Source organism: Oncorhynchus gorbuscha, linkage group LG05 (assembly GCF_021184085.1).
Source record: "Oncorhynchus gorbuscha isolate QuinsamMale2020 ecotype Even-year linkage group LG05, OgorEven_v1.0, whole genome shotgun sequence".
Lineage (NCBI taxonomy): Eukaryota > Metazoa > Chordata > Actinopteri > Salmoniformes > Salmonidae > Oncorhynchus > Oncorhynchus gorbuscha.
This window is the reverse complement of record NC_060177.1, coordinates 18,917,252-18,934,751: the sequence shown is the minus strand read 5'-3', so window position 1 is coordinate 18,934,751 and position 17,500 is coordinate 18,917,252. Positions and strand designations below refer to the sequence as shown.

Below are 17,500 nucleotides of genomic sequence, written 5' to 3'. Positions count from 1 at the left end.
TCTGTCTCTGTTTCTCTCTCTCTCTGTCTCTCTCTCTCTCTCTCTCTCTCTCTCTCTCTCTCTCTCTCTCTCTCTCTCTCTCTCTCTCTCTCTCTCTCTCTCTCTCTCTCTCTCTCTCTCTCTCTCTGTCTCTCTCTCTCTTTCTCTCTCTCTCTCTTTCTCTCTCTGTCTCTGTCTCTCTCTCTCCCTCTCTCTGTCTCTGTTTCTCTCTCTCTCTTTCTCTCTCTGTCTCTCTCTCTCTTTCCCTCTCTCTGCAGCAGCACAGTAGCAGGCCGGGTGTTGAGTTCACATGGCCGTCTGGCGTCAGTGTTACAGTGCTTTCTGTGGGGATGAAGCCAGGGCTACCAGCTTCCTGTAGATCGCTTTACCTTCAAATGGAGCTCTTAAGTTGCTTTCCACTCGCAGGCGTTTGGTGTGTGACTCAGTAGAGAGTAGGCGGGAACGCCGTGTCAACTATCAGCACTTACAGTAACAGCTGGAGCCAGTCCTCTCTGGGTCAAATTATATCAACCCAATGTATTTTCCTCAGGTAAGATGTGAAAACTGGGATTGCTGGAGTTGTGGCAGAACGGCTGACAGAAATAGGTTCTGCTTCTCAGCAGCTCCAAACTTTTAAATCACAGTAAGAAAAAAAATGTTCTTTCCTTTTCTGTCTTCTATCTCATCTTGTCAAAATTGAGGGAATTTGGACATGTTAAAACAACTCCCCTCCTCCTTTAAATAGGGGTAGAGGACAGCATCCCAGTGACACTTGGTAAGGATCAGACTGTGTTAGTATTTGGGGGTGCGGGGGGGCCTGCTGGGCTGGGTCGGTAGTGCTGCAGGGTGTCTCCTGGGCCCTGTTTAAAGACCGCTACAGACAGTGAGGAGCATAGGTGCTGACAGGGGCCCTATTGAGCACAGTAATGGCTTGTACATCTCCATTTGCACCTGTATGTGTTTGTTGGCATGCGCGTGTTTGTCACTGTGTGTATGTCTCTCTCTCTCTCTCTGTGTGTGTGTGTGTGTGTGTGTGTGTGTGTGTGTGTGTGTGTGTGTGTGTGTGTGTGTGTGTGTGTGTGTGTGTGTGTGTGTGTGTGTGTGTGTGTGTGTGTGTGTGTGTGTGTGTGTGTGTGTGTGTGTGTGTGTGTGTGTGTGTGTGTGTGTGGGTGTGTGTGTGATAGGAGAGAAAAGCAGTGCTCTCTCTCATGTCTGCCCTGTCTCTTACTCTGAGTGAGTGTAATGGTAATCTGACCATGGTCACATTTACATTTACATTTAAGTCATTTAGCAGACGCTCTTATCCAGAGCGACTTACAAATTGGTGCATTCACCTTATGACATCCAGTGGGACAGTCACTTAACAATAGTGCATCTAAAACTTAGGAGGGGGGGTGAGAGGGATTACTTATCCTATCCTAGGTATTCTAGGTATTCCTTAAAGAGGTGGGGTTTCAGGTGTCTCCGGAAGGTGGTGATTGACTCCGCTGTCCTGGCGTCGTGAGGGAGTTTGTTCCACCATTGGGGGGCCAGGGCAGCGAACAGTTTTGACTGGGCTGAGCGGGAGCTGTACTTCCTCAGTGGTAGGGAGGCGAGCAGGCCAGAGGTGGATGAACGCAGTGCCCTTGTTTGGGTGTAGGGCCTGATCAGAGCCTGGAGGTACTGAGGTGCCGTTCCCCTCACAGCTCCGTAGGCAAGCACCATGGTCTTGTAGCGGATGCGAGCTTCAACTGGAAGCCAGTGGAGAGAACGGAGGAGCGGGGTGACGTGAGAGAACTTGGGAAGGTTGAACACCAGACGGGCTGCGGCGTTCTGGATGAGTTGAAGGGGTTTAATGGCACAGGCAGGGAGCCCAGCCAACAGCGAGTTGCAGTAATCCAGACGGGAGATGACAAGTGCCTGGATTAGGACCTGCGCCGCTTCCTGTGTGAGGCAGGGTCGTACTCTGCGGATGTTGTAGAGCATGAACCTACAGGAACGGGCCACCGCCTTGATGTTGGTTGAGAACGACAGGGTGTTGTCCAGGATCACGCCAAGGTTCTTGGCGCTCTGGGAGGAGGACACAATGGAGTTGTCAACCGTGATGGCGAGATCATGGAACGGGCAGTCCTTCCCGGGAGGAAGAGCAGCTCCGTCTTGCCGAGGTTCAGCTTGAGGTGGTGATCCGTCATCCACACTGATATGTCTGCCAGACATGCAGAGATGCGATTCGCCACTTGGTCATCAGAAGGGGGAAAGGAGAAGATTAATTGTGTGTCGTCTGCATAGCAATGATAAGAGAGACCATGTGAGGTTATGACAGAGCCAAGTGACTTGGTGTATAGCGAGAATAGGAGAGGGCCAAGAACAGAGCCCTGGGGGACACCAGTGGTGAGAGCGCGTGGTGAGGAGACAGATTCTCGCCACGCCACCTGGTAGGAGCGACCTGTCAGGTAGGACGCAATCCAAGCGTGGGCCGCGCCGGAGATGCCCAACTCGGAGAGGGTGGAGAGGAGGATCTGATGGTTCACAGTATCGAAGGCAGCCGATAGATCTAGAAGGATGAGAGCAGAGGAGAGAGAGTTAGCTTTAGCAGTGCGGAGCGCCTCCGTGATACAGAGGAGAGCAGTCTCAGTTGAATGACTAGTCTTGAAACCTGACTGATAGCGGGAGAGCTGGCCAAGGACGGCACGTTCAAGAGTTTTGGAGAGAAAAGAAAGAAGGTATACTGGTCTGTAATTGTTGACATCGGAGGGATCGAGTGTAGGTTTTTTCAGAAGGGGTGCAACTCTCGCTCTCTTGAAGACGGAAGGGACGTAGCCAGCGGTCAGGGATGAGTTGATGAGCGAGGTGAGGTAAGGGAGAAGGTCTCCGGAAATGGTCTGGAGAAGAGAGGAGGGGATAGGGTCAAGCGGGCAGGTTGTTGGGCGGCCGGCCGTCACAAGACGCGAGATTTCATCTGGAGAGAGAGGGAGAAAGAGGTCAGAGCACAGGGTAGGGCAGTGTGAGCAGAACCAGCGGTGTCGTTTGACTTAGCAAACGAGGATCGGATGTTGTCGACCTTCTTTTCAAAATGGTTGACGAAGTCATCTGCAGAGAGGGAGGAGGGGGGCGGAGGATTCAGGAGGGAGGAGAAGGTGGCAAAGAGCTTCCTAGGGTTAGAGGCAGATGCTTGGAATTTAGCGTGGTAGAAAGTGGCTTTAGCAGCAGAGACAGAGGAGGAAAATGTAGAGAGGAGGGAGTGAAAGGATGCCAGGTCCGCAGGGAGGCGAGTTTTCCTCCATTTCCGCTCGGCTGCCCGGAGCCCTGTTCTGTGAGCTCGCAATGAGTCATCGAGCCACGGAGCGGGAGGGGAGGACCGAGCCGGCCTGGAGGATAGGGGACATAGAGAGTCAAGGGATGCAGAGAGGGAGGAGAGGAGGGTTGAGGAGGCAGAATCAGGAGATAGGTGGGAGAAGGTTTGAGCGGAGGGAAGAGATGATAGGATGGAAGAGGAGAGAGTAGCGGGGGAGAGAGAGCGAAGGTTGGGACGGCGCGATATCATCCGAGTAGGGGCAGTGTGGGAGGTGTTGGATGAGAGCGAGAGGGAAAAGGATACAAGGCAGTGGTCGGAGACTTGGAGGGGAGTTGCAATGAGGTTAGTGGAAGAACAGCATCTAGTAAAGATGAGGTCGAGCGTATTGCCTGCCTTGTGAGTAGGGGGAAGGTGAGAGGGTGAGGTCAAAAGAGGAGAGGAGTGGAAAGAAGGAGGCAGAGAGGAAAGAGTCAAAGGTAGACGTGGGGAGGTTAAAGTCGCCCAGAACTGTGAGAGGTGAGCCGTCCTCAGGAAAGGAGCTTATCAAGGCATCAAGCTCATTGATGAACTCTCAGAGGGAACCTGGAGGGCGATAAATAATAAGGATGTTAAGCTTGAAAGGGCTAGTAACTGTGACAGCATGGAATTCAAAGGAGGCGATAGACAGATGGGTAAGGGGAGAAAGAGAGAATGACCACTTGGGAGAGATGAGGATCCCGGTGCCACCACCCCGCTGACCAGACGCTCTCGGGGTGTGCGAGAACACGTGGGTGGACGAAGAGAGAGCAGTAGGAGTAGCAGTTTTGTCTGTGGTGATCCATGTTTCCGTCAGTGCCAAGAAGTCGAGGGACTGGAGGGAGGCATAGGCTGAGATGAACTCTGCCTTGTTGACCGCAGATTGGCAGTTCCAGAGGCTACCGGAGACCTGGAACTCCACGTGGGTCGTGCGCGCTGGGACCACCAGAGTAGGGTGGCCGCGGCCACGCGGTGAGGAGCGTTTGTATGGTCTGTGCAGAGAGGAGAGAACAGGGATAAACAGACACATAGTTGACAGGCTACAGAAGAGGCTACGCTAATGCAAAGGAGATTGGAATGACAAGTGGACTACACGTCTCGAATGTTCAGAAAGTTAAGCTACGTAGCAAGAATCTTATTGACTAAAATGATTAAAATGATACAGTACTGCTGAAGTAGGCCAGCTGGCAGTGGGTGCGTTGTTGACACTACACTAATCAAGTCGTTCCGTTGAGTGTAATAGTTTCTGCAGTGTTGCTATTCGGGGGCTAGCTGGCTAGCTAGCAGTGTTGTTTACGTTATGTTGCGTTAAAAGAATGACAATAGCTGGCTAGCGAACCTAGAAAATCGCTCTAGACTACACAATTATCTTTGATACAAAGACGGCTATGTAGCTAGCTAAGTAGCTAGCTACGATCAAACAAATCAAACCGCTGTACTGTAATGAAATGAAGTGAAAATGTGATACTACCTGTGAATGCGACCGGGTAGTTGAGTTCTATACAGAAGACGTTGGCTAGCGTTGGCTAGCTAGCAGAGTCACCTACGTTAAGGACGACAAATAGCTGGCTAGCTAACCTCGGTAAATTAAGATAATCACTCTAAGACTACACACTCTAAACCTAAACAACACAATTATCTTGGATACGATGATACGAAGACAGCAAAGGCAGCTATGTAGCTAGCTAACACTACACTAATCAAGTCGTTCAGTTGAGTGTAATAGTTTCTCCAGTGCAGCTAATCAGTGGACGTTAGCTAGCTGGCTAGTGAAGACTACGTTAGGACGGCGAAATACGATAATTACGCAATTATCTTTGATACAAAGACGGCTATGTAGCTAGCTGAGAAGAAATTGCTAAGATTAGACAAATCAAACCGTTGTGATATAATGAAATATAATGAAAAAGTTATACTACCCGCGGGAGCGAAGTGCAGATGCGACCACTCGCTCCAACCGGAACCGGAAGACAATCCCATGCCTTTGGCTGGCTCTGCTCTCTGCACTGGCTGACCCCAGGATTAGCTGCTGCTGTAAACCATTACAACACTGTAGTGCTGATGTCAATGCTTCCACTAATGACATTGATGAGTTAGAATGAATCTCACTGTATACTCAAGCTGATTTTACACACTTTATTTTCAGTCATCTTTTGTTATATTCACAGATATTTTTGTGTTCTTTTCTCATTTTATTTATTTAAAATTTTGTTCACAGTGTTAAATCTAATTAAAACTGAGAGTTAGTGCCATTTCTCATTATGCCAGCACATCGTTGAGAGTGAAACAGATTGCACTCTGGACTGGTACAGACTTCATCAGGTCATCTGAATTGATGATACATGTTGCAAGGCGGTTGAGAGGCCTCTCTCACCCCTGGAAACCTCTGTTGGTGCGTGTGCTGGCAGAGGGAGCAGCCCCAGCCAACTATCTGTCTGACTGATCACTACAGATGCTCATCCTCAAGTATTCAGAGTCCGATCCTCAGTGCCGAGTCTTCTGGGACTAACAATAGCACCTGTTCCTCATAAGATAGCCCATTCATGTATCTTTAATGAAGCGTTGGGGCAGATGGCGTGAAATGGTATTATCCAGTGCTTAGCAGTGCTAAGACAAAGAGGGAACAGTGCCAGCGTAACAATGAGTGGGGAGGACGCGGCCCAGGTGCTCTGCTCACATCTGCTCCACTTCATTCTATCAGACTCCTCAAGATCATCCTGGCAATAGGAATATTCTGGGCACCCAGCCGATAGGCTGATGAACTTCAGGGTAACTCTTTCATGGTCTGGTGTTGCCACAAAGGGTGGAGAAACTGACACACGCACACACACACACACACGCACACGCACGCACACACACACACACACACACACACACACACACACACACACACACACACACACACACACACACACACACACACACACACACACACACACACACACACACACACACACACACACACACACACACACACACACACACACACACACACACACACACACTGAAATGGAAGTCTTTTGTCTGGGAGCTGATCTGTAATTTATCAACAACGTTTCCTCATAACCGCCATTCTTCTGATGCTTTTTTGACGGTTGTCTCCAGTCAGTGGAAAATGAGAGTGATAATGTGTAAATTGACAGGCTGAAGGCTAGACTTCCACTATTAGCTGGCACTTTGAAGCTTCTCCAGATTTGATTTCCCTTTCTCTGACTTTAGCAGAGTAAATTAAAGTTTAATGCACAGTGCTCATTACTGTAAATCACAACCATTCAAACCCAATGCACTTATTTTCCCCGATTCATATTCATATTTCCTCTGGCCTGGGTGAATCTCTTTATTGTGATATCTATTCAATAAAAACACAGTGCTGTCACTGGAGAGATTTCCCTTTTCATTTACAGCTTTGTTTGTAGGCAACATTCAGGATATTTGATGAGTTTAGCTATTGTCTGATTGACACTGCATTTTCTTGATATATAGATTTTCTCTCAGATTCCAATTATATGGCATATCTGAACAGAATCTCCTTCTGCTCCTAGTGTCCTCTACAGTAATTAGTGTCGACATGCCTAAACACAATTATTTCAGTCTTTTATATGAACAGACGTCTGATTTCATTAGACAACTAAACTGATGATATTACTGTTTGAAACAATGATGACAGGGAATAGATCAATATTTATCAGTGATAAATAGCTATGGAGTAATAGAATTATGATTCAATGTGTTGAATCTATGAAGCTCAGTGTATTCAGCTTATTACAATAATAGTTCCACTTACGTTCCACATTTGGAGCAGCTGTTTCAGTGTAACACCCTGGCTTTATCCTGATTCCTTTTGTTAGTTGAATGCGAGTAAGGTTAATTGCAATTATGTATGTGACTGACCTTAATAACCTTCCTGAGGGTAGACTAACACACTCAGTACTGAGGGAGAGAGAGGGAGGGAGAGAGTCTGCTTCAGAGAGTCTTTCTCTGCACCGTGAGTACAGTACATTCAGAAAAATACTTAACCCGCTTTTATAGAACGAACACTCCAACACAGGGCAGGCCCTGTTCCCCAGTGTACCTGTTCACCTGTCGCTGGCTCTAACTCTTGTTGGGACATTCATTATTGCGTTTTTCCATATGTTCTATACATGCGGGGCCAAGGGCCATCTTTCATCCCCTCTGCCTGGAAACCTGGAACACCAATCCCAATGAAAAATACATTTTATTTAAGGTTGTTTCCAACAGTCTCCCAGGTCATCGACTTTTCTCCAGCAGCAGCACATTTTACAGAAATACTTTTCAGATTACAGGAAAGAAAAAAGGAAATGACATGCTTCTCCATTCCTTTTCTAATGTACTTTCTATACTTGCACTTTGTTGAAAAGCTCCGTAGACAGAAAGTGTTATTTATTTAGTTTTCAGTCTACCTCTGCACCTCTGGCCAGATCGATAGAGTGGTCCTGAGGACATATAGCGGTGGGGAACGGGCCCTGCTGCACCAGATCAGGGCACACAGGGGGAGCAGACAGAGATCATAAGCAGACCTCAGCTAGAACGTGGGGGAAAAGTCGTTGCTCAAAGCAGGTTGATTTCATGCCCCAATGCTGCGGGAGTAATTGCACCCAGACCCGTTTTATTGCGAGTTGATTTTAAAGAGGGATGAATGGAGAAACATTCTGTAAAGTGTTTATTTTGGGGGCTGACCTTTATTAACCCGCTTTCCAGGCGGGTTCCCCTGAGGTGGGCTGGCCCGGTGCTAGATTAACCCTCGCAGGCCCAACACAGCCTGGCTGCACCCTATCACCGGCAGGCAGGAAGCAGAGGATCACAGTCAGATTGGGCTCTGCTTCAGCCCTCAGCATGTCTCATTCTGAACCCCCCCCCCCCACACACACACTACACTGCCTCTAAGAGACATTAACAACACACACACACACACACACACACACACACACACACACACACACACACACACACACACACACACACACACACACACACACACACACACACACACACACACACACACACACACACACACACACACACACACACACACACACAGCGAGAGCACATATTTATCCTCTTGCTGTAGAGAGTCAGAACAGGACAGTCAGCTTCAACGTGGACAGTGAAGGTTAATAATGTTAGACTGAAACAGTTTAGACAGTTTGAGGAGCCGTGTAGGATATGTGGGGGGCAGGGCATGGCTCTGGACGTTAAGATGAAATATCACAAACAGACAGCGGCCGAAAGCTGTTGCTGTAAATTACCGGATCGCCTGGGCTTTTATCGTCTGTGTAAAGTATGAGATAGAGGCTTTATGTCTGAGCTCATCTTCCCCTGTCAGTCAGGGTGGCAGGTTGTGTGCGTGAGGGTGTCCCTGTGTGTTTGTACATGTCCCTGTGAAGTGTTATGGTTCGACATCTCATCTCACCACCGACACTACAGTGTTATGGTTCGACATCTCATCTCACCACTGACACTACAGCGTTATGGTTTGACATCTCATCACACCACTGACACTACAGTGTTATGGTTCGACATCTCATCTCACCACTGACACTACAGTGTTATGGTTCGACATCTCATCTCAACATCGACACTACAGTGTTATGGTTCGACATCTCATCTCACCACACCACTGACACTACAGCGTTATGGTTCGACATCTCATCTCACCACTGACACTACAGCGTTATGGTTCGACATCTCATCACACCACCGACACTACAGCGTTATGGTTCGACATCTCATCTCACCACTGACACTACAGTGTTATGGTTCGACATCTCATCTCAACATCGACACTACAGCATTATGGTTCGACATCTCATCTCACCACACCACTGACACTACAGCGTTATGGTTCGACATCTCATCACACCACCGACACTACAGCGTTATGGTTCGACATCTCATCACACCACCGACACTACAGCGTTATGGTTCGACATCTCATCTCACCACTGACACTACAGCGTTATGGTTCGACATCTCATCTCAACATCGACACTACAGCATTATGGTTCGACATCTCACCACACCACTGACACTACAGCGTTATGGTTCGACATCTCATCTCACCACACCACTGACACTACAGCGTTATGGTTCGACATCTCACCACACCACCGACACTACAGCGTTATGGTTCGACATCTCATCTCACCACACCACTGACACTACAGCGTTATGGTTCGACATCTCATCTCATCTCACCACTGACACTACAGCGTTATGGTTCGACATCGACACTACAGCGTTATGGTTCGACATCTCATCTCAACATCGACACTGACACTACAGCGTTATGGTTCGACATCTCATCTCACCATCGACACTACAGCGTTATGGTTCGACATCTCATCTCACCATCGACACTACAGCGTTATGGTTCGAAATCTCATCACACCATCGACACTACAGCGTTATGGTTCGACATCTCATCACACCATCGACACTACAGCGTTATGGTTCGACATCTCATCTCACCATCGACACTACAGCGTTATGGTTCGACATCTCATCTCACCATCGACACTACAGCGTTATGGTTCGAAATCTCATCACACCATCGACACTACAGCGTTATGGTTCGACATCTCATCACACCATCGACACTACAGCGTTATGGTTCGACATCTCATCTCACCATCGACACTACAGCGTTATGGTTCGACATCTCATCTCACCATCGACACTACAGCGTTATGGTTCGACATCTCATCACACCATCGACACTACAGCGTTATGGTTCGACATCTCATCACACCATCGACACTACAGCGTTATGGTTCGACATCTCATCTCACCATCGACACTACAGCGTTATGGTTCGACATCTCATCTCACCATCGACACTACAGTGTTATGGTTCGACATCTCATCTCACCATCGACACTACAGCGTTATGGTTCGACATCTCATCTCACCATCGACACTACAGCGTTATGGTTCGACATCTCATCTCACCATCGACACTACAGCGTTATGGTTCGACATCTCATCTCACCATCGACACTACAGCGTTATGGTTCGACATCTCATCTCACCATCGACACTACAGTGTTATGGTTCGACATCTCATCTCACCACCGACACTACAATGTTATGGTTCGACATCTCATCTCATCACCGACACTACAGCGTTATGGTCAGACATCTCATCTCAACATCGACACTGACACTACAGCGTTATGGTTCGACATCTCATCTCACCACTGACACTACAGTGTTATGGTTCGACATCTCATCTCACCACTGACACTACAGTGTTATGGTTCGACATCTCATCTCACCACCGACACTACAGTGTTATGGTTCGACATCTCATCACACCACACCACTGACACTACAGTGTTATGGTTCGACATCTCATCTCACCACCGACACTACAGTGTTATGGTTCGACATCTCATCTCACCACCGACACTACAGCGTTATGGTCAGACATCTCATCTCAACATCGACACTGACACTACAGCGTTATGGTTCGACATCTCATCTCACCACTGACACTACAGTGTTATGGTTCGACATCTCATCTCACCACTGACACTACAGTGTTATGGTCCGACATCTCATCTCACCACCGACACTACAGTGTTATGGTTCGACATCTCATCACACCACACCACTGACACTACAGTGTTATGGTTCGACATCTCATCTCACCACCGACACTACAGCGTTATGGTTCGACATCTCATCTCACCACACCACTGACACTACAGCGTTATGGTTCGTCATCTCACCACACCACTGACACTACAGCGTTATGGTTCGACATCTCATCTCAGCACACCACTGACACTACAGTGTTATGGTTCGACATCTCATCTCACCACACCACTGACACTACAGTGTTATGGTTCGACATCTCACCACACCACTGACACTACAGTGAACAGCCTGAGGACATTGTGTTGATCTATTCACATACCAGTCTGTATCTGTCACCAACAGTCATCCCACTGACCGTACACACACCTACACACGATACAGACCTCTACAGGTGCTCAAATACATCTGTAACCTCCCGTCCTTTGCCTCTCACGTGTCATACCCTCTGGACGGGGGGAGGGGGGGGACAATGCGCGTGTGGCTGGGTCCTTTGAAGTTCCGTTGTGAAATAGTGTTGCGGGGATTAGGAACAGACGCGGCCGGGCCAGGTATTGTGTGAGCACACGAGGGCCGTCAGAGCCGCAGAGCCCCCTGTCAGGACGCGTTAGGCCAGGCTGTGATCTGCTCTGTGCTCCCCTCTCCTCTCCCCCTGCCTGCCTGCCTCAGTGTGCTGCTCTGTGTCTGCAGCTCAGCTAGGCCTCTCTCTGATCTCCGCTTTTCTATCTGTTCAGCAGGTCCAGGGTCACATGCCTCCGCTCATGATTCCCATTTTTCCACACGACCAACGCACCCTGGCAGCAGCCGCCGCAGCCCAGCAGGGCTTTCTCTTCCCACCGGGAATCTCTTACAAGCCAGGTATGCTCCTCTCGTTCTCTCTCTCTCTCTGTTGTTTCTTCCTGTGTCTCTGTCTGTCCTGTTCTCTGTCTACTTCTCAATGTTATGCACATGCAGTTCTCCTCCTCACAGACGCAGGTTCATTTTGACAGCATGGGTCATCTTATTGATGAAGGACCTTTCCCAATATAATCCATCCCAAATATTTATTATGGTTATATATTTCATACATTTACTTGCAATGTATTTTATGTAAGTAATACTTTTTTTCAGTGCTCATTTTCACTGCCCCAGTTATCATAGGATCCTTACACTACACATATCCCAGTCTCCATATGGCACCAAATAAAAGTGTAGTCAGTAAGGCCGAGGCAGATAATGTACAGTACTCTATGTCACCTTGTAAGTGGAGCCAAGTCTTGGGGAGGGTTCTGTGTTCAACTCCAAGGCAGCATGCCTGTTCAACAATAGATATGAGTAAAGGAGCAGTGGAATGTAAACAGCTTTTCAACATGAAAGTGTCTTGACTTCTCTGGCTGTAATCACTATGCTGAGGGACCTGCCTGCTGCAGTAACACAGTACTCTACCTAGGTACTCACTGACCCCCTCACTCTCTCACTGTGCTCATCAATCACTCAAAGGATTATGTACAGCTTAGATGTCAATTTAAACATACCTCATATGGTGGAATGTGATATCACCAGAAACAGGGCCGTATTAATGTCCAGACATACTATCCTGAGATAGTGTCTTGTACTTCTGTATCTCTTTATGGAGATGAGCTGACACATGTCACTCATCCAGAGACAGACAGACAGACAGACAGACAGACAGACAGACAGACAGACAGACAGACAGACAGACAGACAGACAGACAGACAGACAGACAGACAGACAGACAGACAGACAGACAGACAGACAGACAGACAGACAGACAGACAGACAGACAGACAGACAGACAGACAGAAGAGGAGGGCCAGTGTCTCCCAGGCATAGAGTAATTTGTGTCTTGTACTTCTGTATCTCAGACAGACAGACAGACAGACAGACAGACAGACAGACAGACAGACAGACAGACAGACAGACAGACAGACAGACAGACAGACAGACAGACAGACAGACAGACAGACAGACAGACAGACAGACAGACAGACAGACAGACAGAGACAGACAGACAGACAGACAGACAGACAGACAGACAGACAGACAGACAGACAGACAGACAGACAGACAGACAGACAGACAGACAGACAGACAGACAGACAGACAGACAGACAGACAGACAGACAGACAGACAGACAGACAGACAGACAGAAGAGGAGGGCCAGTGTCTCCCAGGCATAGAGTAATTTGTGTCTTGTACTTCTGTATCTCTTTATGGAGATGAGCTGACACATGTCACTCATCCAGAGACAGACAGACAGACAGACAGACAGACAGACAGACAGACAGACAGACAGACAGACAGACAGACAGACAGACAGACAGACAGACAGACAGACAGACAGACAGACAGACAGACAGACAGACAGACAGACAGACAGACAGACAGACAGACAGACAGACAGACAGACAGAAGAGGAGGGCCAGTGTCTCCCAGGCATAGAGTAATTTGTCCTGTGGGGTTGAAGGGTGAAGGCCCCCTCCCGGAGGTGCCTCTGCTCCCCTTGCCTGTAGCAGCTTGCCTCTCTCTCCCTTTGTGTGATGAACGGAGAAAGAGAATGGCTCCACACGCAACACATTCCACATCCCAAAACAAATTTGTGGGAAATTGCTATGACTTGTTGTTTGACTTCCTGCTCATTGTTACTGAGAATTAAAGATGTGTCACTCTGGGCTTCTGTAATTAAATATTCAGGCAGATCCCTGAGTGGACCCAGCCACACAGCCTCTCTCTCCTTAGCTCTATGGCTGGGTATTCCTTTTCATTCTTGCTGAACATTGACTATCGGCTGGAAGTAAAGTCAAATTGCACATGCAAGGGTTTTCTCATCTCCCTGACCGACCTGGGGGGAGGGAAAGTCGGACGCTAACATTTGTTGTTAGCGTCGTATCACAACATTGAGGTAACTCCAGGACTTGGAGGAAGTCAGAGGGGGTGGAGTAAGATTGGCTAGTCTAGTCAGCAGGTAAATAGCAGAACATTAAAAGGTGTGGTAGTGCAGCTAATACATTTACGATAAAGCCACAGGATGAAAAAATAGTCAGCTATTTTGGAACTACAGAGGCATGACAGCTGGAACACAGCGCCTGAGGGGATTCTCTTGCCTGTCGATTTCTTTAATACATTTGACATGGAAAATGTTTTAGTACAAATACCAGAAGGTATTATGGACTCACGGCATGCATGGGTCGCCATGTGTACACACACCCCCTGAATTATTCATGAGTTATTCATAAAGAAAAGGAAGGTCTGAAAATGACTACCAATGACTACCATGATCAACTAAAGTAGCTTAACGTCTCTACTATCCTCAACCCCCAACGCAAGATCCTACCTTATGACCCGTCTGCTAGATCAGAGGATGCTGCTGTGTCCACCCTCCATGAAGACGTAGGGAAGTGGCCAAGCGTTCACTTCCACGCTAGGGCACACTAATCTGATGTCATCTTTATAAGACAGACCCTCCCAGGGACCACTGCTTATGACCTCGACCCCGCGGTGTTGCCACGACGACAGAACTATTGCCAGCGTCGTAGCATCGCGCCATCTCTCCCTCTGCACACTGTGCTCAATGGCCCTGACGTTGCATGGCAGAGCAGAGACGCAGGTCATCCTTTAAACAAATAGACGCCAGCTCGCTCTGTTTGCATGGACACAGAGACATTCCCTCTGATAGTAGTCTAATGGTCCTGCAGAATGACTCCATGGTCATTGGGTCCCTATGCTATGATGAGGACACACAGACATCCAGCTGGAATGACTGCTGTTACATTTCTGTTTCTGCCACCACAAACCGACTGGCTTGTCCCTCTTGTGACTGAATACAGTGGCTGCATTAGAGCTCCATGGAATCAGTGTCAGCCATTCATGCTCACACGTGTTGGGCCTTCTATTGTTGTTCAGCACCCACTTTCTCACCCCTTGTTTAGCTGGATAGAGACATTGTTAGCACTTCAAACAGAGAAAGTGAAATAGGGCATAGACTTAGTAATTGAACATTCATTCCAGAGCCACTTGTTTTCAAAGAACTCTAGAATATTCTACATTGCCCTTGGCATCAGGTGCCCAGTTGTGAAGAGCTCTGTTAGAGAGAAGCTTTTCCTGCATCAGGCCCTGCTCTATGGTCCTACCCACTCCTTTTCATTAGTGTTGAGCCCAGGCTCTCAGGCTGTGGTGTCCTCAAGCCCAGGCTCCAGGCAGCTGGAGAGCCCTGCACTAGATATGAGGGTGCTCATCGATAAAGAGGGTCAGGGCCCGATGCCGCTCAGTCCCACACAACTCCACTTAATTGGGCCCGTTTTTCAGCATGACACCTGGCTGAGAAAGGAATGCAGGATGAGATGAACCTCTATCTCCACCATTACCATCACAGACCTTTAAACATCATTCAGCAGCTCCTGTCTGTCTCTGCTTTCTCCTTCTCTGTAGCATTATGATGTTGAACAGCTCGCGGCTCGTTGGCCCCATCTGTCTTGTTGGACAGGGAATGTCTTTGATACTGGTCTTGATGGTAGTACCGACCATATCAGAGGTAAATTACTGGTTGATTCCTATGGAGGACCCTCTGTATGTCAGCTCTGACAGGACATAAATCACCCTTGAGTTTGGTTCACTGTGGATGAGAGATCCTGTTTGTATCACAGTGGTCACTGTGCTACATCAGGGCTCCGGCAGCCGACTTGTCATGATGAAGGGAATCCATCCATCTCATCCCTCAGCAGTTCCAGGAGTGACAACAAACACCCGATCCATAGCGTGCCTCCATGTGCCAGAGTTATGTACCCAGCTCTGACACAGCCATGGCATCATCTGGCCCCTTCTGTTTACCCTCCTAGTGATCCATCACCCAGACCTGACCATGGGATCAGTCATGGGATCAGTCGTCCTCAGGACAGCAGCACCTTTAAAACCCTGATTCTCTTTCATCACTGACACCAGGCTGGCAGCACGCCCAGTCTACTGGAGTCTGCATACCACCCGGGACCCCCTAGACCCCCCGAGACCCCCCTCCAGACCCCCCAGTACAGTGCCGGTGGTGTCCTCTCTTGGCAACTGTGACCCTCCCTGGTTTCACATGACCTCCTCCCTGGTTTCACATGACTTGTCATTTAGCCCCCCCTGAAGTCACACAGAACTCCCCACTCCTCCTCCTCCTCTGCACAGAGAGAGATGGCATACTCATGCATTGAGAGAGAAAGGCCATGCGGGTAGTAACGACCCACACCGCACCCCTCCTACGAGACAATTTGAAATCACTTCACTGGCCTGATTTTATTTGCCCCTGCCTTAAATGGCGATTGAATTTCCTGGCTGTATCACAATGTGCTGTGCTGTACAAGATTGCAAAGTGAGGGTGAAGGAAGAAAAAGGGGAAGGGGGATACCTAGTCAGTACAACTGAATGCATTCAACTGAAATGTGTCTTCCTCAAAGGACAAGGTATACACATTTACCTCGTGCCTGTGGCTTAATGGCTCCATATGAAGTGACAGGCGGAAGTGGGGTCTGAACTAGTGCCAATTCCCCCTCAGTACACATGCTTCAGTCATCCCCCCTTCCCTCTCCACTCCCCTCCACTCCCCACTCCCCACTCCCCACTCCCCACTCCCCGCCCCTCTCCACTCCCCTCCACTCCCCACTCCCCTCCCCTCTCGCCTGTAGGCTACACTACTGGCCTGGCCCGTCTCACTGGGGTTGTTCTGTCTGTCTGTCTGTCTGTCTGTCTGTCTGTCTGTCTGTCTGTCTGTCTGTCTGTCTGTCTGTCTGTCTGTCTGTCTGTCTGTCTGTCTGTCTGTCTGTCTGTCTGTCTGTCTGTCTGTCTGTCTGTCTGTCTGTCTGTCTGTCTGTCTGTCTGTCTGTCTGTCTGTCTGTCTGTCTGTCTGTCTGTCTGTCTGTCTGAACACACTGGGCTGAGTGTAAAGGCTTCTGGTACTGAGTGACACACTCAACGCTCCCACAACATCAATCATATAGACTCCACCTACTTCATACCTGTCTTTCAAAGGCACTGTAAAGCAATCAAATAAAACGGATATAAAAAGAGTCGTTCATACTGAATCCAAGATAAGAATGTTATTTGTTAACCGTGTTATTGTAACAACACACTTGTTCTAACTAGTTTCTTAAAGCACTGTTCTCTCTTGTCTGCCAAAACTCTCACTGCCAAACAAACAATGTTGTGTCAAACAATAGCAGGGCATGGCTACAAATGCCTGAGAGAACACGCCACTTCCTCTGTGTAATCACTTATAATCACCCAGATATTTAACACACACACACAGTGCCTGTTCATAGTGCCTGTTGGTTTCCAGCGTGGAGATGGAGAGCAGGGAGTGGGAGTTTGAGGAGGGGGGTGGTGAGGAGGGGGTTAGTGAGGAGGGGGGTGGTGAGGAGGGATACGTTCCTGAATAATGCTGCTCCAGTCGGCCCAGCTGAGCCTTTTGTTGGTGCAGATGTTTGGGCTGGGAGCCGAGGGCCCAGAGGAGGAGAGGAGAGGAAGAGGAGAGGGAGAGGAGAGGGAGAAGAGGTCCCAGGGACTGTGTTGGCACATGCCTGGCCGCTGTGGGCCCGGCTCCCTTTGCTCATTGTCTCAACCTGTGCACATTGTTCTCTCC

The 17,500-nt window shown here is 48.6% G+C and overlaps 1 protein-coding gene across 4 annotated transcripts in view; it reads left to right on the top strand.

Annotated features, from left to right (window-relative positions):
- Positions 1–17,500, top strand: part of LOC124035616 (transcription factor SOX-6-like) — a 226,213-nt gene that overhangs the window by 143,226 nt on the left and 65,487 nt on the right. For all 4 annotated transcript variants that reach the window (XM_046349155.1, XM_046349156.1, XM_046349154.1 and 1 more), the window contains one exon: positions 11,623–11,743. In XM_046349155.1, the coding sequence (XP_046205111.1) occupies positions 11,623–11,743 (121 nt within the window). The remainder of the gene's footprint in view (positions 1–11,622; positions 11,744–17,500) is intronic.